Consider the following 20,598-nt stretch of genomic DNA (forward strand, 5'->3'; position numbering starts at 1 on the left):
TTTTCAGATTTTGATTAAAGATTACCACAACAAACATTTTTTTTTCTGTGTATTAATGGATTAAATGTTCACATTAAGACCAGTAATGTGTGCTAACAATGTAAATAGGGTCAATTTTGATTTCATGAGGACTTTAAAAGAAAATGTGAATAGCCAAACAAAACAAACAAAAATCTGATCTGAGCATTAACAGGATAGTTCACCCAAAAATTCTGTCATCATTTACTCACCTTTATGTTGTTCCAAACCTGAGTTTCTTTCTTCTGTTGAACTAAAAAGATATTTTGAAGAATGTTGGTAACCAGACAGTTGACGATAGCCATTGGGAAAAAATCAAAAATCAATGGCTACCATCAACTGTCTGGTTACCAACATTCTTCAAAATATCTTCTTTTGTGTTGAACAGAAGAAAGAAACTCATACAGGTGTGGAACAACTTGAGGGTGAGTAAATGACAGAATGTTCATTTTTGGGTGAACTATCCCTTTTAATGCTCAATTCTGATTTATTGAATCAAATCAGATTTTTTTTGTTTTGTTAGCAGGAAGTAGACAAAAAGTAGGCAAAAAGCATCCAGATGACCTACCTCCTGTGGATTCTGAAGTGTGCATCCAATGGACATTTTGCTATCTCATGAGGCCGCGGGAGAAGATTTATAAATGGCAGTGAAGCGACACAACTGATGCTGTAGGTCTCATGAAAATGACAATCTGACAGATTTACTACATCCAGATAACATTCATACTACTATATAGAACACACCTTTTTAACGATTGCAAAGCAGCTACTCAGAAGCCTCTACTCAGAGACTACAAGATTTCAGATGCAGCCACTGCATTATCATGATTATTTATTTATTTATTTATTTTTTTCGATTTATGATTAGTGTAAACCAGCTTTAATGTGCAATATTGCCGCCTACTATGGTGGCATGTCAACCTGATACTGGCTCTGTATTATATACAATATTATCAAATGTGTAGTAGTCTTAACATAATATCAATATTTCATTTTTATCATCAATACTGATATATTGCAACACTCACATTCATGCTAGGGATACTTGCCTTAGCAAGCTTCACTAATGATGGGGCGTGTGTGTTTTGAAGGGAACTGGAGCATCTGCAGCTGTGCGTGTGTATATTTGTCTGTGAGAGCGGTGCAGTTTGAGTTTGTTAGGAAGCAGCTGCAGGCTATCTCTGAGTGGATGAGGGGTTACTGGGTTATTGGGCTTTGTTGGGCATTAAAGCCTCTCATTTGCTTTTAGTTCTCAAATTGGCAGAGCTGTGGCGTCCTGCCTGCTCTCTGCCGGCGGCTCAGCATCTCTTCAAACGTTCTGAGTTTGACCGTCGCCATCTAAGCAGCTGCTGGCTCTGGCCGCTACATCATCTGATATGAGCTCGTCTCGCTGTCTGTGTCTGATTCGTTGTGATCTTCTTGATGATCTATGTGATATTTTGTCATTGCATATGAGCTCCTGATGTGATTATAAAATCTTGCAAATATAATAAATGTCCCTCTGTCTTGTTTTTGTGTCTCTCATAGGACAGTAGCGTCTGAGGTCAGGAAGCAAGTTTCCCGGGAATATGGCTCTCCGCAGCTGTCCAAAAAACGTGCTGGAGCTCATCAACCGGTTAGTGTGTATTTGTGTTTATGTATATTTCTGCTTGTCTGCACATAGTACTGTGGGCTCCTGGCAGTCTTGAGTAAGACAGAGGGCATCATTTTGCAGAATATTTGCTTTGAAAACAAACCCAGGGTGCAAGACTTTAATCACGTGATATCAAGTACTCTTGTTCTTCTGGAATTCAGCCTGACTAAGTGTAATATATAAATATTTGAATGTGTAAATATTTACAATGTCATACATCCACTAAAAATCACCTTGACACCAGTTGATCAAAAGTCATTGGCTGCGTCCAAAAGCTTAAAAATGCTGCCTTCAGAGGATTCATTCCAAGATAGGAATGAATTCAATGTTAGCTTCACTTCCTTTCTCCTGAGATGCCTTCATCTGATCGATTTTTGAAAGCAGCATAGATGTATCCTTTGCTACCTTTGATTTCCCACAATCCTGTGGGTTCCTGTTCCATTCTGTGACAGTTAAAGGGATAGTTCAATCAAACATGAAATTTATCCCATGATTTGCTCACCATCAAGCCATCCTAGGTGTATATGGCTATCTTCTTTCAGATGAACACAGTTGGAGATATATTTAAAAATATCATGGCTCTTCCAAGCTTTATAATGGTAGTGAACAGGGGGTGTGTTTTGAAGCCCAAAAAAATCCATCCATCCGTCATAAAAGTAATCCGTACGGCTCCAGGGGGTTAATAAAGACCTTCTGAAACAAAGCGATGGGTTTTTGTAAGAAAAATATCCATAATTAAAACTTTATGAACTAAAATAAATAGCTTCTGCCAGACGACCGTACTCATACTGCGCAAGTCGACTTGCGCCACAAGAGTAGGCTAACCCGTGAATGCTGATTCATCCAGTAACGAAACAAGTGAAGTCTTCATGAGTAAGTCATTGAATTATTCACTCAGATTTCAAACAGATTTTAAATTAATTCTAATTAAATATTTTTACAATAGACTCCAGCAATTAACATTTTGTCAGAATCTCTAGTAAATTATGTATTATTCTGTTCAGTTGTCTATTCAGTACCGTGGGAGAATAGTGATCTCCTTTTTTTTTTTTTTTTTTTTTTATGAAAAAAGGGTTAGATTATGCACAAAAGTCTGTGAAGTCATTGCCTGGTAAGGCAGCGAGGCAACGTCAGCTGCCTAAGCTTTCAGATGGAGCCTTTGAGTCAAAAATGGCTCTGAAACTATAGTTCTGAGAAAATGGTTTGCATAATTTGTTTGCAGATGCAACGTGGTTCAATGTTTTGTATCTACTATAATGCAATGCCATTCAGGCATTTTAGGTGTGGTCTAAGTGCTCATTTTTTTTCAGACCTCTGTATAAATGTAATTGTATATATAGGGGATGTAAAGGGGAAGTGGATTTTACCACAAACCACAATCACTTCCCCCTGTTTTCCCCAAACACAAGGTTATTTTGGAGTTTTCTTCTTTTTAATTGCAGTGTTGGTAACTCTGAAACTGTACCTTGACAAGCTATAAGCGTCTCATTATGTATAGTAGTTACAGTCAAGCCTCCATTTTGTAAAATCAATAGCTAGCTGCTATACTACATGTTACAACAGTAAGTAGATAACTGCACTGAAGCTATTTGAATGGGTCATTTTACACAGAATCTAACTTTGGAGATAAAGAGTTCATTGTATTATGAAAAGTAACATACTAACATTTAAAAAAACATACAACTTATGCCCTATTAAAAAAAGACCATTTATTGAAACTAAGCTGCAAACACTTCCACAATTTTTTTTTTTTTTTAAACCTTAGAACAAGCTAAATATATAAATAAACTGGCAGGTTTTTTTTTTTGTTTGTTTGTTTGTTTGTTTTTTGACTCAGCGAGATGGATGAAAACAAAAAAATATATTAATTTATGTATTTGGGGCACCAAAACTTTAAGTGGACATAAAATAAAATAAAAAAACAGTCAATAATATTTTTTTATCTGAAATAAATGAATGCTTTTATTGTGCAAGGATGCATTAAACTATATTTGTATTTAAAAATAAATTGTTTTTTTGTTGTTGTTGTTTTTTACTTTATAGTCATCAAAGAATCCTTAAAAAAATGTGTCGCGGTTTCCATAAACTTAAGCAGCACAAGTGTTTTCAGCATTAATAATAATAAGAAACGTTTCTTGAGTAGAAACTCAGAAGGATCATGTGACACTGAAGACTGGAGTAATGATGCTGAAAATCCAGCTTTGACATCACATTTTAAAATATATTACAATAGAAAACAGTTTTATATTGTAATTATAATTTCATAATATAACAGTTTTTATTGTATTTTTGATTGAATAAATGCTGCCTTGATGAACAAAAGAGACTTCATTTAAAAGCTCATAAACCCCATAAAGTATTTGGACAGTTAGGCAACACTTGTATGTGATTGAATTTGATCAAAATGCTATTCAGTCATTTTCCTGGGGTGTAACCTTCTAGGTGCCTCTGACGGAGGTGGTGGAGCCAGTGGACTATGAAGAGTATGTTAGCAGCCATCCACCAGGAGCAGAGGCCGGACCCCTCAGACAGCTGCTGGAGTTCCCCAGCGATGACCTGGAGCTGCTGTTGCAGGAGAGAGAGTGTGCTACCATAGAGCCGGCAGTCCCTGAGGAGGAGTGAGTCGCCCATCACACTCGCAAACACACACACGCCACACTATAATGAACCTTGCCCTTCCTCACGCCCTCACTGCTAATCAGGTAATCTCATCATCTTGGATAAGCCATGCTGTGCTGCCTGTGAGTGCACTAATACCCCTTTTCCAGGGGTACGGTTCCAGTACTGGTTCCAGACCTGTGTCTGGTTGAGGGGGGGATGGTGGAGAAATGCTGTCACTGTCTGTGGCTCGTTGAGCAATGTAATAATGTTGCACTACATTGCTCTTTATATCTAAATATAAAAAATTGCGCACGTGAGAGAGACTCGGCATGCGAGAGAGCGAGTGAATCAACGGTTTCAGTTACAATATATCTCCAAAAAGGACAGATGAGACTACCAGGAGTTGCTGGTATGCTTAAATTACTCCCGGTACTGTGAACAGCAAAACAGTGACGCACTGCCTGCACAAAGCACTTGAGTTTTAGACTGGTTATAGTGAGGTAAGCAACACGTAGCATCATTGCATCACCATTCGTTCCTCAAGTCGGTGGAAACAGGCTCCAGTTTGCCTGGCCAAGAACAGGCTGTGGCTCCAGAACGTGAACTATTCTGGTGGAAAAGGGGTATGAGGGTATCCGGAGGTTTGACGGTATCTCTTTTTGCACTCTCTGTTGATAGCTCGCTGGACCCCAGAGTGAGGGATGCCTTGGGGGTCTACACCGATGACTGGCTCATCATCCAGAGGAAGTGAGTATTCTTCCTCATACATGAGTTTGGACTGTGAAATACACACACAGTACCAGTCAAAAGTTCGGACATAACCACTTTTTCAAAAGTATAGTGACCAAAATACTTTCAACAAATCAAAACTTTGTATCAATCAACATCATGTAGTGTATGAAGCAGTATTGAAGGAGTTTCTATGTATTCTAATTTTCAAAAAATAGAGTACGATTTTTTTTTAGGCATTTATTTAGGCAAAAATTCAGTAAAAACAGTAATATTGTGAAATATTAGTGCAATTTATTTGTGAAATAATTATTTCAGATTCTTTGATTAATAGAAAAACAGCATTTATTTTAAATATAAATCTTTTGTAACATTATAAATGTCTTTGCTGTTGCTTTTGATCAATTTAATGCATCCTTTCTGAAGAAAAGCATCAATTTCTTTCAAAAAATAAACCTTACTGAAGCCAAACTTTTGAATGGTAGTGTATTCTGGGCAAGTCTTGTTGAATTTTTTTTTTTCTTCATCAGTCCAGCTCAAAATTTAGTTTTTAAAGAAGTTCACACATAGAGCAGGTAGGTACAGTTTATGCTGTAAAGGCCTTTAAACCAAAAGGTTTCAAGATCATGAAAAACATTAAGTTTGTTTATGACATGGCTGCATGGCTGGAGGACAAGTTGTTTAGGAAGTAGAAACATGCTGCTTTGTGGTCTCTCAGGTATCAACGATACAGCACGACACAGACGCCTCATAACTCTGAGCGGCAGCGGGAGAAGCAGAAAGGACTCATCAAACAGACCTTTGAGCTGGACGAGGCAGCCGTTGATCGTCAGGATGAGCAGGTAACTGTCTTCATACACTGCATAGAATCACACCAGCGGTGGGAGCCGTGGCCTAATGTTGAGTGAACGTGCTCCAATTCATGTGGTTGACACAGACTTGCGAGATTTTCCAGTCCTGTTCCCCTTTCTTCTACAAATCTTTTACTGTCAAATCAAGTTTACATTTAGAAAGTACAAAAAAGCCAGGAATAAAAAAAAAAAAAAAAAAAATCTCTCAAATATTTTTATTTTATTTTATTTTGAGTGAAACAGAAATTGCCTAGATAAATGATTATCTTCGTAATAAAGAATGGTTTTAAATTGTTTAGACGGGTTTTTGTCTGTGTCAGGATGACTCCAAGAGGCACTCGGTGTCGCTGGATGAGACACCACGTGGGAGCTGGGCCTCCAGTATATTTGACCTGAAAAACTCCACACCTGATGCGCTGCTGCCTTCTGTGCTGGAGCGCACGGCTGCGGAGGACATGGACCGCCGCAACGCTGAGAACCGCCAGCAGTGCCGCCACACAGATCTGCTGGGACTTTACCCTGCACCGGATGAGGTCTGAAATCATTAAAGTCAGTGTGAGACTATGTGTGAAAGAAAGCAGCGAAGGAAAGTAGAGTCTTCTGTGTAGGAGACGATGAGTAACACTGAACTCTTTTATGTAGGAGAGCTGTCAAACACTGAAGTTCAAAAGCAGAGACGTCTCTCTGATGATCCATCTGTGATTTTGTTTGATCTTGTTGAACATATTCTTTGTCTTTCCTCCGTCTCTTGCTCCTCCGCGCTGTCGCTGCTTTGTCTGTGTACACATTGTTTCTGATGACTGAGCAAACGTTACCATGGTGCTGACTGAGCCGTAGTCATGATGACGGCTCTTTGTGTTTGACAGGACGAGGCCGTCGAGAGGTGTGCCGTCCCAGAGGTGCCCAAAGAGCACACCGGCCAGAAGATTATGGTCAAGTGTTTGTCGCTCAAGTAAGGCTCTCCACCACCCCATCCAATCATCCAGTCATTTTGTTGCTGAAGTCAACAAGTGCATGCATTGTTGGTCGCTTTATGATAACAATGAAAATGAAAAATAGCAGATGAAAATAAAAATTTGTGTTTCCAGAACAACAAAAAACTAAATGTACACAGAAAAATACAGAGAAAATGACTTTTTATCTGTGTTGTTGTAGGAGTTAATTTGATTTATCTCCTCACCCTGACTAGATTACTCTGTCAAAAATAACCACCTTTCATTCGCATTGTCACTACATATCGTGGTCAGTGTAAATGGCCCTTCATTCTTCATTTGGTAGCTGTTTTCATTGTGATTTAACACACCTTCTGATTACACATCCACCCTGAACAGTTAAGCCAACTGCAGTGTGATCTGACTAGCTGTGGTTGTTCTTCCAGATTTGAGATTGAAATCGAGCCAATATTTGGATCACTGGCTCTGTATGATGTCAGAGAAAAGAAAAAGGTATATTCTTAATCTTTTAAATGTTTGGGATAGCTACTGAAAAGGTTCAGATCCTGCGATGGGTGACAGGTTCATGATCATTCATATGCCGTGTTCCTTTCATCCAGATTTCGGAGGATTTTCACTTTGACCTGAATTCGGATCAGATAAAGGGCCTGCTCCGACCCCACAACCCCCACGTAGCCATCTCCACCCTGGCCCGGTCTGCTATCTTCTCCATCACATACCCATCTCCTGACATCTTCCTAGTCATTAAGGTATGACCAGCAGGGGGCGCAGTGCCACATGTGCTGTAGAAGGTACAGGAGGTCAGAGTACAGGAGGAACTCTAGGGCAGGGGTCGGCAACCCATGGCACGTGTAGCTAAAGTGTATGTGAGGTGTATGTATTTAATTTAAATAAAGTCTCTCAAACTTGCATACGGACAGATGTTATGAGGTAACCATTCCTCATAGTCACACAGCCTGTTTGATTAAGTTATGAGCTATAAATACTAAAACATTTTCACTGGCACTACTGCAAATAAAAACAAATGCATTTTATTTTTAATATCAATTTTCTTAAAATTCATTTATATTTCTATATACACTACCTTACGATTGAGTGTGTTAGTAGTTTAGTCAGATTGTGTTTATATAGAATCATGAGTTAAATAAAGATCAGACCATATTATATAGAAATAGTGTTAATTTTTTTAATGAAAAAAATGTTCATTGACAACTTTATTTCTTTACTAAGACGAGATGATGACGAGATGACGCCAAGGTCATTAAATGATAACTGTGACCCTATCAACATGCAAAAAACAAGATTTAAGATGTAGTTAAAAACATATAAACTTTACCAGTTTCTTTTTGTTTTTGTCGAAAAGAGAGGAGACAAAATATTACAGATTCTATCACGAGCTTTCATGCTTGTGGTTGTCAGATGTCAAGAGCTTAAATCCCCCAATCAGAGCTTTTCTGTTCAAAGTATACATTTTCTGCCCGGTGTTTTACTTAATCTTTGCGATCTGGCTGGATTTCAGCGATCTCAATTTAGATTTTCTGCTTAAATGAAAGTGTCATTCAGTGAGTCTGTGTGTTCTTTGCAGAGCCACTTTTGCTGTTTGCTGAGACTAAATCTGCCATCAAACATTCTCAGTAATAAACTGTAATAAATCCAAACATGGATCTCGACTACGGTTGTCAAAAAGTACCAACTTCAGTACCAAGTCGTGGCGATACCAGCATTTCCCCCTAGCATTTTGAGCGCTGTTGAGCGGATTCTGACTAACTTAAACACCTCTGATTGGCCATTGTGTTCACGCGCTCAACAGATATGTCTGTGATTGGCTACAGTGATCAACGCTTCAAAAGCATGTTGTAAATAGATATCTTTGACGTTCTTCACCGAGCGCTTACACAGATAGACACCTGCTTTCACAAGCTCCCGTGTGTATCAGCGGATCCTGAAATATATACGCTGATAGATGCCTGCTTTCAAACGCTCCCGTGTGCTCTCAAAATGCTAGAGGGAAATGCTGGTATCGTCACATTTTTTAAATTTCAGTACCGACTTGGTATCGAAGTCAGTACTTTTGACAACCCTAAACTCGACTATATTGTTTGCGATTGTGGTTGCTGAATAAATGCTAAGTGCAACCTCTGTGTGACAGTCTTTTTTACTGTTTAATAGAAAAACATGTAATTTGGGATTATTGGAATTACTATTAGGAATTTCACTGTTTTAATTTTTGTGAGAAGCTTCTTGTTTTACCAATTTTCATAATGTATAGAGTGTTAATTTATATGATAAATAGCCTATAATAAATCAGGCAACTAGATGAGGTCAAGTAAAACATGCGTATGAGTCTACATTCTCTTGTCTTGTGCTTATAGGTGAAAGTGCAATAATTCTGATGAATTGTAAAAATAAATTTATCCAATGACAGCAGTATATAATTTTGAGCAAAATAATTGTTTATCAATTTAACCATTATGCAAAATGACGAAAATGTTTTCATTGACTAACTGAAAAGTACATTTGACACAGGATTTAATACAAAGACTAAATTAAAAATAGCTGACAAAATTAACAAAATTATATATGTGTGATCGAGACATCCTTATTGTTGAGCTCTGATGTATTTGTGTTTCAGCTGGAGAAAGTCCTTCAACAGGGAGATATCGGCGAATGCTGTGAGCCGTACATGGTAATGAAGGAATCTGACTCCACTAAGGTACGAGTGTACCATGGGTTTTTGCATGAGTATTTCATCAGACACATCTGGCATGATTTATGGTATCCTCTGAGCATTTCTCAACTTGATCTGGACTGCCGCAATATTTGCCATTCATCTTCAATATGAGCAAGGTTCAGTAGATGCTGGAGCCTGTGACTGTCACTGTATAATTCTGCTGCCAAGTTGCTTTTTTTGGTTGTTTGAAATGGCATGATAAATGCTGCTCACCCATTACCTTTACACAGGGGTTGTGTAACCCAGATGGTTGTTCTGAATTGATTCACTGGTTTTCACCTGTGTGTGTGTGTGTCTGTGTTTATGTACATGCAAGCATAAGGAAAAGCTGGAGAAGTTGAGGGCTCAGGCTGAGCAGATGTGCTCTAGGCTGGGCCGTTTCCGGATGCCCTTTGCCTGGACTGCAATTCATCTGCTGAACATCGTCAGCAGCGTTGGAGGGATGGACCGCTCAGATTCAGACTCAGACACGGGTATAAACCAGAGTCAACACTTTTTGTTTTAGAGTTTACTTTTTATTGATTTTCTTATAAACAGTCACCTTGAAGATGTCCCTGAAATGAGCACACACAAGGGATGGGCATTATGCTTATAACCAGGGCCTAAAACAAACTTTTTGCCTCACCTGCCGATGGCCGGTAACTTAAGAAATTTACCAGCCATAAATATTTTTTTACCAGCCAGTCTTCATTAAAAACACTGACAGCAGCTGGAATATTAGGCTGCTGTCACTTTAAGAGCTAATGCATGGATCCAATATACTGTTATACATGCGTTTTATTTCTCAACTGTTTACTTTCAGTTAAGACATAACTGACTATGTATATTTACAAGGATACTTGCCAAGACTGGCATTTTAACATAATTTTGTTTTAATATGTCTGTTTAAGGGCAAGAAGATGTGAAAGTCAATTCAGTGTCAGATGTTTGTGCACAGAAAAGTTCCCACACGGCACAAGAGTAACGAATTGAGTTTCCTTTCGTGTCTTTTTATGCTTGAATATTTAAATTGGCAAGGCTTAAACTTTTGTGATGATGCAGCACTGCCCCTGCAAGGGTGTAGAGTTACATTCAAGCTATTTTAAGGCATGAAGAAATTTTTTTCACAGGAAAAAATGTTTAAATATGTAATTTTTTTTTGATCAAAGATGAGTTTAAGGGATAAAGTTATTGACTACAGGGGGACTTTAAACTTACCTGCACCACAAAACCTGTTACAATGTACTTATTGTGGGTAATTAAAGACTCCTAATATAAAGTGTGACCGTAATATTGAATATAAATATTTAACATAATATATATGTCACCCAGCCCTAGTAGCATAACTCAATTATATAGCAAAAAGCATTTTGTCATTCCTTACAGAGCGTAAGGGGACGTGGAATGAGAGGAAGAAGAAAGGTTTTGAGAGAATGAGTGTAGGAGAGGACATGTGCAACTTCACTAACTTCCGCCCAGCCACTCTCACGGTCACCAATTTCTTCAAACAGGTCAGTTCTCAATTTTTGTCTTTGTTTTGCTGATGGTAGAACATGATGTATTGTTTCCCCTCACTAAATGAATGCTGGGTGTTTCTGTGCCGCTACAGGAGGGGGACAGACTGAGTGATGAAGACTTATATAAGTACTTGGCAGACATGAGGAGGCCGTCATCTGTCCTGCGTCGACTCAGACCTGTGACTGGTACCTGTCTGCACTTATTTTTACCTCAGTTCTATTATTTAAGCATTTTATCACACCCTGTCGGTCTCTTTCTCCATCTAGCTCAGTTGAAGATAGACATCTCCCCGGCTCCAGAGGCCCCTCACTACTGTCTGTCTCCAGAGCTGCTTCATGTGAAGCCTTATCCTGACCCACGTGTGCGACCCACCAAAGAGGTGCTGGAGTTTCCCGCTCGCTACGTTTACACCCCTCACACTACCTACAGGTCAGTCCACATACATTCATGTCTAAGAACAGATAATATGTCTAAAAGTCCCATAAAAGTGTAATAATGTATCGTAAAACTATGTTCTGTGTAGGGCTGCTACTAACAATTATTTTGATAATCGATTAGTTGGCCGATTATTTCTTCGATTACTCGGATAAAAAGACCAAACTATTCCACATCCTGCCCAATGCTGTCCTTCAGACAAACATGCCAACTGAATGCTATGAAAACATATATAGTGAATATATCTATATCTATATGCAAAAGAGCTACAGTATAAAGCAAAAAGACAGTTTGAATCCCTACATTAAAATAGAAGATGATAATAAAGAAAAAGAAAAACACAAACTCAGTGTCAACAGATAAGAGGAATGTTCTGTAGGAACGCACACATTCACTTCTGAACACAGTAACCTGTTACTGTCATTTCTTTATCCTGTAAAGGCAGGAAACATCTTACATTTATATTCAATTACACGCCGTTATCCCTTTACAGTTACCACTCTCATAAAATACTTGAATTACATGTTCCCCCATTTTCACAGACAAGGCTTAAGCTAGTCCCAGACTAAAATGCATGTTTAAGCTGTTTTAACTGAGAGCAACTTGTACTGACATATCTTAAAATATGTCAGTGCCATTGTTTTGTCTCAAGATGCACACCAGTAATGTTTTTTTTCTAGGGCACGTTTATAAAAGCTACTTAAATACCATAATTGAAATATGGCCTAATCCTGGCTTAGCCTAAGCCTTGTCTGTGAAACCGGGCTGTTAAATTTTAAACCTAAATTTATCGTCCAACATCAGATGTTTAAAAAAAAATGAATATTTTTGCGCTGAATTTTAATTGTCTTCCTCTCTAATGCGTCCTGTCTGTCTAATGCTTCGCCCGTGCTCGTTCAGTAAAGTTTTAAGTTTAGCGCAGACTGTCAGGACGAGCCTTCATGCAAAATGGAAATACAGATAAGGATATAAACGTAAAATGAAAGTTGTCACACATATCGCACAATAAACAACACACGCATCTGTCAAAGAGTCTGACAGGGCAAGCCATGTTAAACATTACACTAATGCATTAGCTTGATGCTTAAAATAAAAAATTATCATGTTTTGGGCAGCTTGGATCACGTACCTTTCACACAGCAGCTAACTCTGTTTCCTCCACTATTTTTAGATTAATTTTGTCCATAGAAATTCGTTATTCAGTGCTGTAATTCGACGCAACTGGCGGAAGTTTTCCGTTCGTGTTGCGCAGATGACCTCGGTAATGTCATTCGTTTCATTATCGATTATTATCGTTTTTATCGATTAGTTGTTGCAGCCCTAATTCTGAGTCTGGACTTGTATGATAGGTGAGAACCAAAGTCAAGTAATTTCGCTTGGCAGCCATCTTTGAATGCCTCTCGGGCAGATATTTCAATCATGCAAATACAGCTCCTATCTCTTTGAATGGGGAAACATCAAATTCCCCAAAACTGTTCACCAAGCTTACGATTAAATTTTATATTTGAAATAACCACTGAAATCTGACAACTGTCTCATAAATTTTTGTTGCAACCGGAGCTTCTAACAGCACCTGCAGTCATACGATGACTTTGTCAATTGGCGATTGGCTCTTTTATTTAGAAGGCGGGACTTATTCTGCCATATTGCGCTTTGCACTTTCTCCCAATCATAGTAATATGAGTGCACCGTCTTTGTATATCTAAAGTCTTTAGTGAGAACCTTTATATGTGAGGAACAGACAAACATTTAAGCTATTATCCATTGATCATCCTCCCCTCTGCCAGAGTTCACAAATCTCATTCATGTTTGTGTTAAAAAATTGTGTAATTTTTCATCTCACTGACATCAAATCACTCATCATACTTTTATTAAAAAAAGTTTTATTTTTACTTTTGAAAGAAATGTATAAGTTACAAACCACAAATACACACACACACACACACACACATATATATATATATATTATGATAATTATGTTTTGTGCTATTATAAACATAATATCCACTACAAAAAAATAAAAAAGAAAGTAGCTAAATATTTGTGTCTGTGGTTAGGAATTGCATTCACAGTTTTTACAAATATTTGACAGAGAAATTCGCTCTGCTCGTGTTTCATGAGGCCCAAAGTGCATATAAAGTGATTGGCGAAGTGGACATCTGTGTCATATTAATGAACATGTAATAGGTGAGATCCGTTTGCCGTGCCATGAATGGAGTGTTGATGATGATTGCAGTTCCCTCTCATTGGTAATATTAGTGGTTACACCATATTCTGAAATGAGAAGCAAGTACTGACATGAGCTGATGATCTACGGGTGATCACATGTTTACTAGTAAGTCTGCTCTCAGGCTTACCTGTTTCTGTAAATCAGCCAGCTGCTGGTTTTGATTCTCCAATTTCAGTTTCTGTTCTTGTGTCCACTTCATCAGATTTTTCAGGATAGAGGTGTTTTTAAGCGTTGTGCCCTGCCAGAAGGAGATAATCAGTTATTTACAGATAAAACTGTAAGTGTGTTAATTAAAATGACAGTTCTGCATCTTAGTTACCTTGATCGTGTCTGGGACGGAGTTTTTTAGGTTTTCCTCCAGGCTGGTTAGTTTCTTCTTTAGCTCTGCCTCCTCCAGCTCCACCCTGGTGACTGTTCCTCTGTTCTCTTGGACCTGAATCTGCAGTGCTTTCATCTGAGCCTGCAAAAATAGACCAGCTGTTGAGCACACCGACCCAACTCCATTTGACCCAACAGATCTCTGTACACTAGCTGAGACATTAGTTGAATGTCATTGTTCGTTGTCACTGGCCAATGCTGATATTTACAGCATTTTAATTCCAATATATGAGTAATAGAATTTAATATAGTGTCCGTCCCATTTCCCCTCTTTTAATGAAGTTTATTTACACAATGTCTATCTATCTACATCGTTTATCCCTAATATGGGGAAAGTTGTCACTTTTTTTTTTTTTTTTTGTATTTCTATTAGAGAAACTTAATAGTATCAGTATTTAATTATATTTTAAGTGTATATAATTGGGCAAATTAGTTTTAACCTTTCAACCAAACCCTTCTCCTTGCCTAGAGGATAACTTAAGTGAAAAGTGACACAGCTTACCCCACTCTCCCCTCTGCTTATTATTCATAGACAACACTGTTGGTACAGTTTGAAACTGACACTAATGGGAACTAGCACTTCTGTTTGGCTAGTTTTTCAGTCTGTCATGAATGTATGTCATTGACCAAGGGACTCATATAGGCTTACCTGAATGAGTTGAAGTTTCTCTTTGATCTGTCGCTCAGTTTGCGCAGCCTCCTCTGTGTCGTGCCCTAGTCTCTTCACCTCGCTCTCGGTTCGGCTGATGGCGTTCATGACGCGGGCCAACCTGGCCTCTGTGCTCTGGTATATGTGGTGCAGGGACTCGCTGAACTGCACCACGCCATACATCAGGATGTTCACTTCATCCGAGGGGACCAGGTTTCCCCCTACTTGGACAGACTTCAGCGGAGATGTGGAGACACCATTCACACACATAGCCACAAAGAGCACGCATAAAGCTGCCTGCATCCTGTTCTCTCCTTAAAAAACAAACTGTGACGGCCACAGGTGCAAGGAAACGGGCTGTTTTAATGCACACGCTTTGCAACATGGTGCTGCTTTTATAAGCTGTGCCTGTGTATGTTGGGCATTGGGAAATCAGCTGAGACACGGACCTATCAGAGCTGTGCTTACAGTTTGTGTGTGTGTGAGAGAGAGAGAGAGAGAGACCTTGACTTGTGTTGGCCAGAGAGATGTTTAGTGGTATTGAACCAGAGACGTGCTTAGCAGCCTGTCTGCCAATGGACTCTTCTCCTTTAACCTCAGGGGTGCTCAGAGCATCCAGTGAACCTTCTGCCACACACTATAAAATGGACACTGTGCCATTTTAGAGCTATAAAAAAAGAGATTGTAAACGATTGCTGCATTATTTATGTAAAGATCATATTTAGCATCACAGGAGGTCTGCGAGATTGGGGCCTATATGTTCATGCTGCTGCCACATGTTCAGTGTTTGATTTGGGGTAAAGTCAAGTGATTTGTAGTGCCTTTCATGTCTATTTCTGTCCCTGTTCCTCAAACATGCTGATGAAAGAGTAGATGTGTGTTATGGTGCTCCTTTTGTTTAGAATAGTGTTGATAGAATGAATTGCATGATATGCTGAAGAATTAATAGAATTAATCTCATATATGATATTTGCTGAGAAAAGCCTCCAAATGAAGATAATTCAAAGACATGATTGTGACAGATGGAAGCATTGATCTTTCTCTCTCTCTATTTTTCTCTAGACTGTTTACATAAGTAGTTGTATACATGACCGTTTACAGTAGGAATTGAAACATAACCAAGTAGTAGTAAGTAGTTGTAAACTTGAAAATGTTTGTATTAGTTATTGTAAACATGGCCGTTTACATTAGGAATTGAAGTTTAACCTTTTACATTAAAATTTAAAACTTAACTGTTTATAAAAGTAGTTGTTAACTTGACTGTTTACATTTGGAAATTAAGTTCAACATTTTACGTTAGTGGTAAACTTGACCGTTTAAATTAGGAATGGAAGTTTAAACCCTTACTTTGACATTAAACTTCAATTCCTAATGTAAACTATCAAATTTACAATAATTTCAAATGTTTTTGAACTTAAATTCCTAATGTAAACAGTCAAGTTTACGATTACTTGACCAAACTACTTGAAATTTACGTTAGAAGTTTAAGTTCAACAGTTTACATAAAAATTTTAAACTTAAATGTTTATAATAATAGTTGTAAAATTGACTGTTTACATTAGGAATTGAAGTTGAACAGTTTACATTAGTGGTTGCAAACTTGACCGTTCAAATTAGGAATGGAAGTTTTATTGTTTACATTAAACAGTCAAGTTTACAACTATTAATGTAAGTGGTTACACTTTAATTCTTAATGTAAACTGTCAAGTTTACAACATCAGGTGTAAACTGTTGAACTTAAATTACTAATGTAAACAGTCAAGTTTACAATTACTTGACCTAACTGCTTGAAACTTGACCGTTTACGTTAGGAATTTAAGTTCAACAGTTTACATCTGATGTTGTAAACTTGACTGTTTACATTAGGAATTGAAGTTTAACCATTTACATTAGTGGTTGTAAACTTGACTGTTAAATTAGGAATGGAAGTTTTACTGTTTACATTAAACCACTGTTAATGTAAGTGGTTAAACTTGAATTCCTAATGTAAACTGTCAAGTTTACTACTACTACATTGGGAACTGAAGTTTAACAGTTTAAATTTGAAGTTGTAAACTTGACAGCTTACATTAGGAATTGAAGTTTAACCATTTACATTAAAAGTTGAAACTTAACCTTTTATATTAGTAGTTGTAAACTTTGTCATTTACATTATGAGCTGAAACCTAACCCTTTATAATTGTGAAGTTGATGGTTTAAAATTTTTAAAATTAATGCCTAAATGTTTAAATCAGTAGCTGACATTAAGATTTGAGTTGTAACCATCTATTTTAGTAGTTGTAAACTACTACAACAACTACAAGCTACAATCAAAAGTAGCTGTAAACGTGACCATTTACACTGCCATTCAAAAGTTTAAAATCCCTAAGAATGAAATTGATTAATCTCTTCACACAGGTAGAATTAAATTGATCAAAAATCCTCACGAACATTATTAAAGTTGCAAATAGTCATTGCTGTTTGAAGGACTGTTTTATAAATAAGTTTTACATTTGATTCTAAAGCCTCATTTTCAGTCCCCAAATCATTCTAATCTCCTTATGGTACTCAAGAAACCTTTCTCATTATCTCAGTATAGTTGGTTGTGCTGCTCAAGGAAGTGTGGCAGTCACAATGCAGTGTCTTTTTCAGTTGCTAAATTGAGGAGTCTTGCATTGCTGAAGTCCAAATTTGGTTTCAGAAATGGGCACACGGAAGCACCTTTCTCGAGAAACTCGTTTTAGTGACTCAGTAGACTCAATCTATTGCCCTTAAAAATAAAGGCCATGCTTGAGTGTGCACCGATTGTGTTGAAAGAAGGAAGCAAACTGTGTCTAACTAGTAAAGTGAGACAAGTGGACTGAAAATAAAAGTATGAGTTCCATAGTCTTTGCGAACTTTAAATGGGAGTATACTTAATAGTTCTGAACTTCGAAGTTTACATAATCCACAGGCCTCTAATAAAGCATTGCTGGTCTGATTGAAAAGGGGTCATTATTTAATCTATTTCTCTCTCTCTCCCCTTCAGGAACCTGTTGTACATTTACCCTCAGACTGTCAACTTCAGTAGCCGTCAGGGTTCGGTGAGGAACATTGCAGTGAAGGTGCAGTTCATGGCAGGAGAGGATCCCAGCCAGGCCATGCCTGTGAGTCACCGATCACACCCGCGCCCTGTACTCGCTCACGGCTCTAGTCAATCTGTCAAAGCATATTCTCATGAAAAGACAAAAGACAAAAAAAAAAAAAAAAACATTTGGGATTATGTAAGTACATCTGATACGATGATCTCATCGCTTAGATAAACCTAATTGTGCACAATAAAGCTCTCCAGATCTGTGCCAAGAATATGACAGCGCCTCCCTAAAACACATCGATCCACATCACACATCAGTATATTAGCACTAACTAAACACACAGGTTACATTAGTCACTTGAACCAACCTCAGTCTCCTGATATATTAAGGAGCGCTCTGGGAAATTTTGGAAATTTCGGTGAACTCACAGAACCTTTTACATTTTGTTAATCTAATCACGGATTTTAGAAACTCCCTAACAGTGTTAGTGCTGCATTCACACACCAGTTGCTCACTCTGAAACATCCGTAATTTATTTAAGGCTCATGTGAGGCCATATACAGTGCAGGTACATTAGAGGCTAAATTCATTTTGTGATAATTAGAAAATCCATCCACGGCTTTATGATTAGCGAGGGCAACATCATGGCTGAAATGTAACTCCCCAGTGACATCTAGTGGAGCCGTTGAGCTGTTATTCACCAATGTAATGTGATTTCCACCCCCTGAACAGGTCATCTTTGGAAAGTCAAGCTGTGCAGAGTTTTACAAGGAGGCGTACACCCCAGTGATCTACCATAACAAGTACAAAACCTTGTCTCATTCACTATTCATTACAGAAACAACACTTTCCAGAATTGCATTACATTTACTTTTTACCTACAACGGTGATTCATTTTGATTCAAAGCCTCCAACAGCACACACACACACACACATATATAAATATATAATAAAAAAAAAAATATATATATATATATATATAATGCGATCCTGGACCACAAAACCAGTCATAATGGTCAATTTTTTGAAAAAAATCTAAATATTGAGAAATTCGCCTTTTAAGTTGTCCAAATGAAGTCCTTAGCAATGCATATCCACTCACAAAAATGTATTTTTGATATATTTACGGTAGGAAATTTACAAAATATCTTCATGGAACATGATCTTTACTTTATATCTTAATGATTTTTGGCATAAAAGAAAAAAGCGATAATTTTGACCCATATTATTGGCCCGTATTGTTGGCTATTGCTACAAATATACCTGTGCGACTTATGACTGGTTTTGTGGTCCAGGGTTATATATATTGTTTGGTATAATCACAATTTTGATTGTTTTTGAAAGAAATCGCTTTATGCTTACCAAGGCTGCATTTATTTTATCAAAAATGCAGTAAAAAAAAATGTGAAGTATTATAATTTAAAATAACAGTTTTCTATTTGAATATATTTTAAAAAGTAATTTATTCCTGTGATGGCAAAGCTGAATTTTCAACATCATTACTCACATAATCCTTCAGAAATCATTCTAATATGATGATTTGCTGCTCAAAAATATTCTTATTATCAGTGTTGAAAACAGTTGTGCTGCTTAATATTTTTGAGGAAACCACAACTCATTTTTCCTCAGGATTCTTTGATGAATAGAAAATAACTGCATTTATTTGAAATAGAAATTTTGTAACATTATAAATGGCTTTACTGTCACTTATGATCATTTTAATGCATTCATTTTGTCTAGAGTCTAGAATTTTTAAAAATTGTATGTTCTTCAATAAAACGGAGTTTTAATATATTAATAATGTTAACATCAATTATATTTTATATTTTTAAGTTATTATTTTGAAGTTTGCTAAGGCCCCCTAGCACTACTACTACAGTTTCCTCTCTTTATTTCTGCAGGTCCCCAGAGTTCTACGAGGAGGTAAAGATGAAGATTCCCGCCAACCTCACCGACAACCACCACCTGCTCTTCACCTTCTATCACATCAGCTGCCAGCCCAAGCAGAATACCCCCTTGGAGACGCCCGTGGGCTACACGGTGAGAGAAGGACCCCCCTCTCTTCTCCTCTTCCTCTCTTTCCTCTCCTGACTGTCACGCTCCCGCAGCGCTAGAGAAGCACTCCAGGCTACCCAATGAAAAGCTCACCTCTTTGTGACCCTGTCCCCCTCAGAGACACCTGAAGCATCCTTATACATCACCATAGTAGAACCCTCCCTTGATTCTCCTTATGACACTTGAAGTTATAGCGTCATGTGATTATAGGCCACCTATATCATGCTAATGCTTTTGAACTGCACATAGGCTGTGTAAATAAATAATTTGGGGTTAATCAGAGTTTATGTTGCTCTCCACAGTGGATCCCCCTCATGCAGCACGGCCGCCTGCGCACCGGCTCCTTCAGTCTGCCTGTCTCTGTGGAGAAACCTCCACCCAGCTACTCAGTCCTCACTCCTGATGTAAGACATTTATCCTGTACTGGACGTTTGTGTTTGTTTGTGCATGTGGAAGTGAAGGATGGCAATTGTAAATTTATGGCAATTTTTTTTTTATAATTTCTTCTTAATTCACAGACTACTACTAGTGGCCTTCCTTTTGTATAATAGATGCTCATAAATATTTAACTGTGCCAAAAGTAACTATCACTTAAAATAATAATTGAAATTATTATAATTATTGGGCTATTATTTTACATATATCAAATTTAATACAAGAATTCATTGTCACCCCTGTAATCATATGTCCAACAACGAAGATAAAATATGTATTATATATTTTAAAGGCACCAATAATGTAGACAGCTGAAGAAAAATATTGGGCATCAAAATAATAATTTTTCT

General features: G+C 37.7%; 2 protein-coding genes across 4 annotated transcripts in view; one reads left to right on the forward strand and one right to left on the reverse strand.

Annotated features, from left to right (window-relative positions):
• LOC127508633 (dedicator of cytokinesis protein 7-like) overlaps nt 1-20,598 on the forward strand; it is a 57,277-nt gene that overhangs the window by 3,646 nt on the left and 33,033 nt on the right. For all 3 annotated transcript variants that reach the window (XM_051886753.1, XM_051886754.1, XM_051886755.1), the window contains exons 2-18: nt 1,546-1,633; nt 4,094-4,269; nt 4,931-4,999; nt 5,700-5,823; nt 6,153-6,365; nt 6,699-6,784; nt 7,211-7,277; nt 7,385-7,534; nt 9,418-9,498; nt 9,833-9,989; nt 10,882-11,006; nt 11,105-11,198; nt 11,280-11,442; nt 17,713-17,830; nt 18,491-18,561; nt 19,660-19,798; nt 20,116-20,217. In XM_051886753.1, coding sequence (XP_051742713.1) covers nt 1,546-1,633; nt 4,094-4,269; nt 4,931-4,999; nt 5,700-5,823; nt 6,153-6,365; nt 6,699-6,784; nt 7,211-7,277; nt 7,385-7,534; nt 9,418-9,498; nt 9,833-9,989; nt 10,882-11,006; nt 11,105-11,198; nt 11,280-11,442; nt 17,713-17,830; nt 18,491-18,561; nt 19,660-19,798; nt 20,116-20,217 — 2,023 coding nt within the window. The remainder of the gene's footprint in view (nt 1-1,545; nt 1,634-4,093; nt 4,270-4,930; nt 5,000-5,699; nt 5,824-6,152; nt 6,366-6,698; nt 6,785-7,210; nt 7,278-7,384; nt 7,535-9,417; nt 9,499-9,832; nt 9,990-10,881; nt 11,007-11,104; nt 11,199-11,279; nt 11,443-17,712; nt 17,831-18,490; nt 18,562-19,659; nt 19,799-20,115; nt 20,218-20,598) is intronic.
• On the reverse strand, nt 13,312-15,078 carry angptl8 (angiopoietin like 8). Its single transcript, XM_051886756.1, has 4 exons — nt 14,706-15,078; nt 13,998-14,138; nt 13,806-13,916; nt 13,312-13,722 (listed from the first exon to the last, which is right to left on the reverse strand). Exons 1-4 carry the CDS (start codon nt 15,006-15,008, stop codon nt 13,711-13,713), a joined length of 567 nt encoding a protein of 188 aa, XP_051742716.1. The 5' UTR covers nt 15,009-15,078; the 3' UTR covers nt 13,312-13,710.

Source organism: Ctenopharyngodon idella, chromosome 3 (assembly GCF_019924925.1).
Source record: "Ctenopharyngodon idella isolate HZGC_01 chromosome 3, HZGC01, whole genome shotgun sequence".
NCBI classification, from domain to species: Eukaryota; Metazoa; Chordata; class Actinopteri; order Cypriniformes; family Xenocyprididae; genus Ctenopharyngodon; species Ctenopharyngodon idella.

Coding starts and splice junctions, on each gene's coding strand:
- angptl8 (XM_051886756.1), bottom strand. CDS start 15,008: ATGCAGGCAGCTTTATGCGTGCTCTTTGTGGCTATGTGTGTGAATGGT. Junction 14,139..14,705: donor AGAAACTTCAACTCATTCAG/GTAAGCCTATAT, acceptor CTATTTTTGCAG/GCTCAGATGAAAGCACTGCA. Junction 13,917..13,997: donor CCGTCCCAGACACGATCAAG/GTAACTAAGATG, acceptor TCCTTCTGGCAG/GGCACAACGCTTAAAAACAC.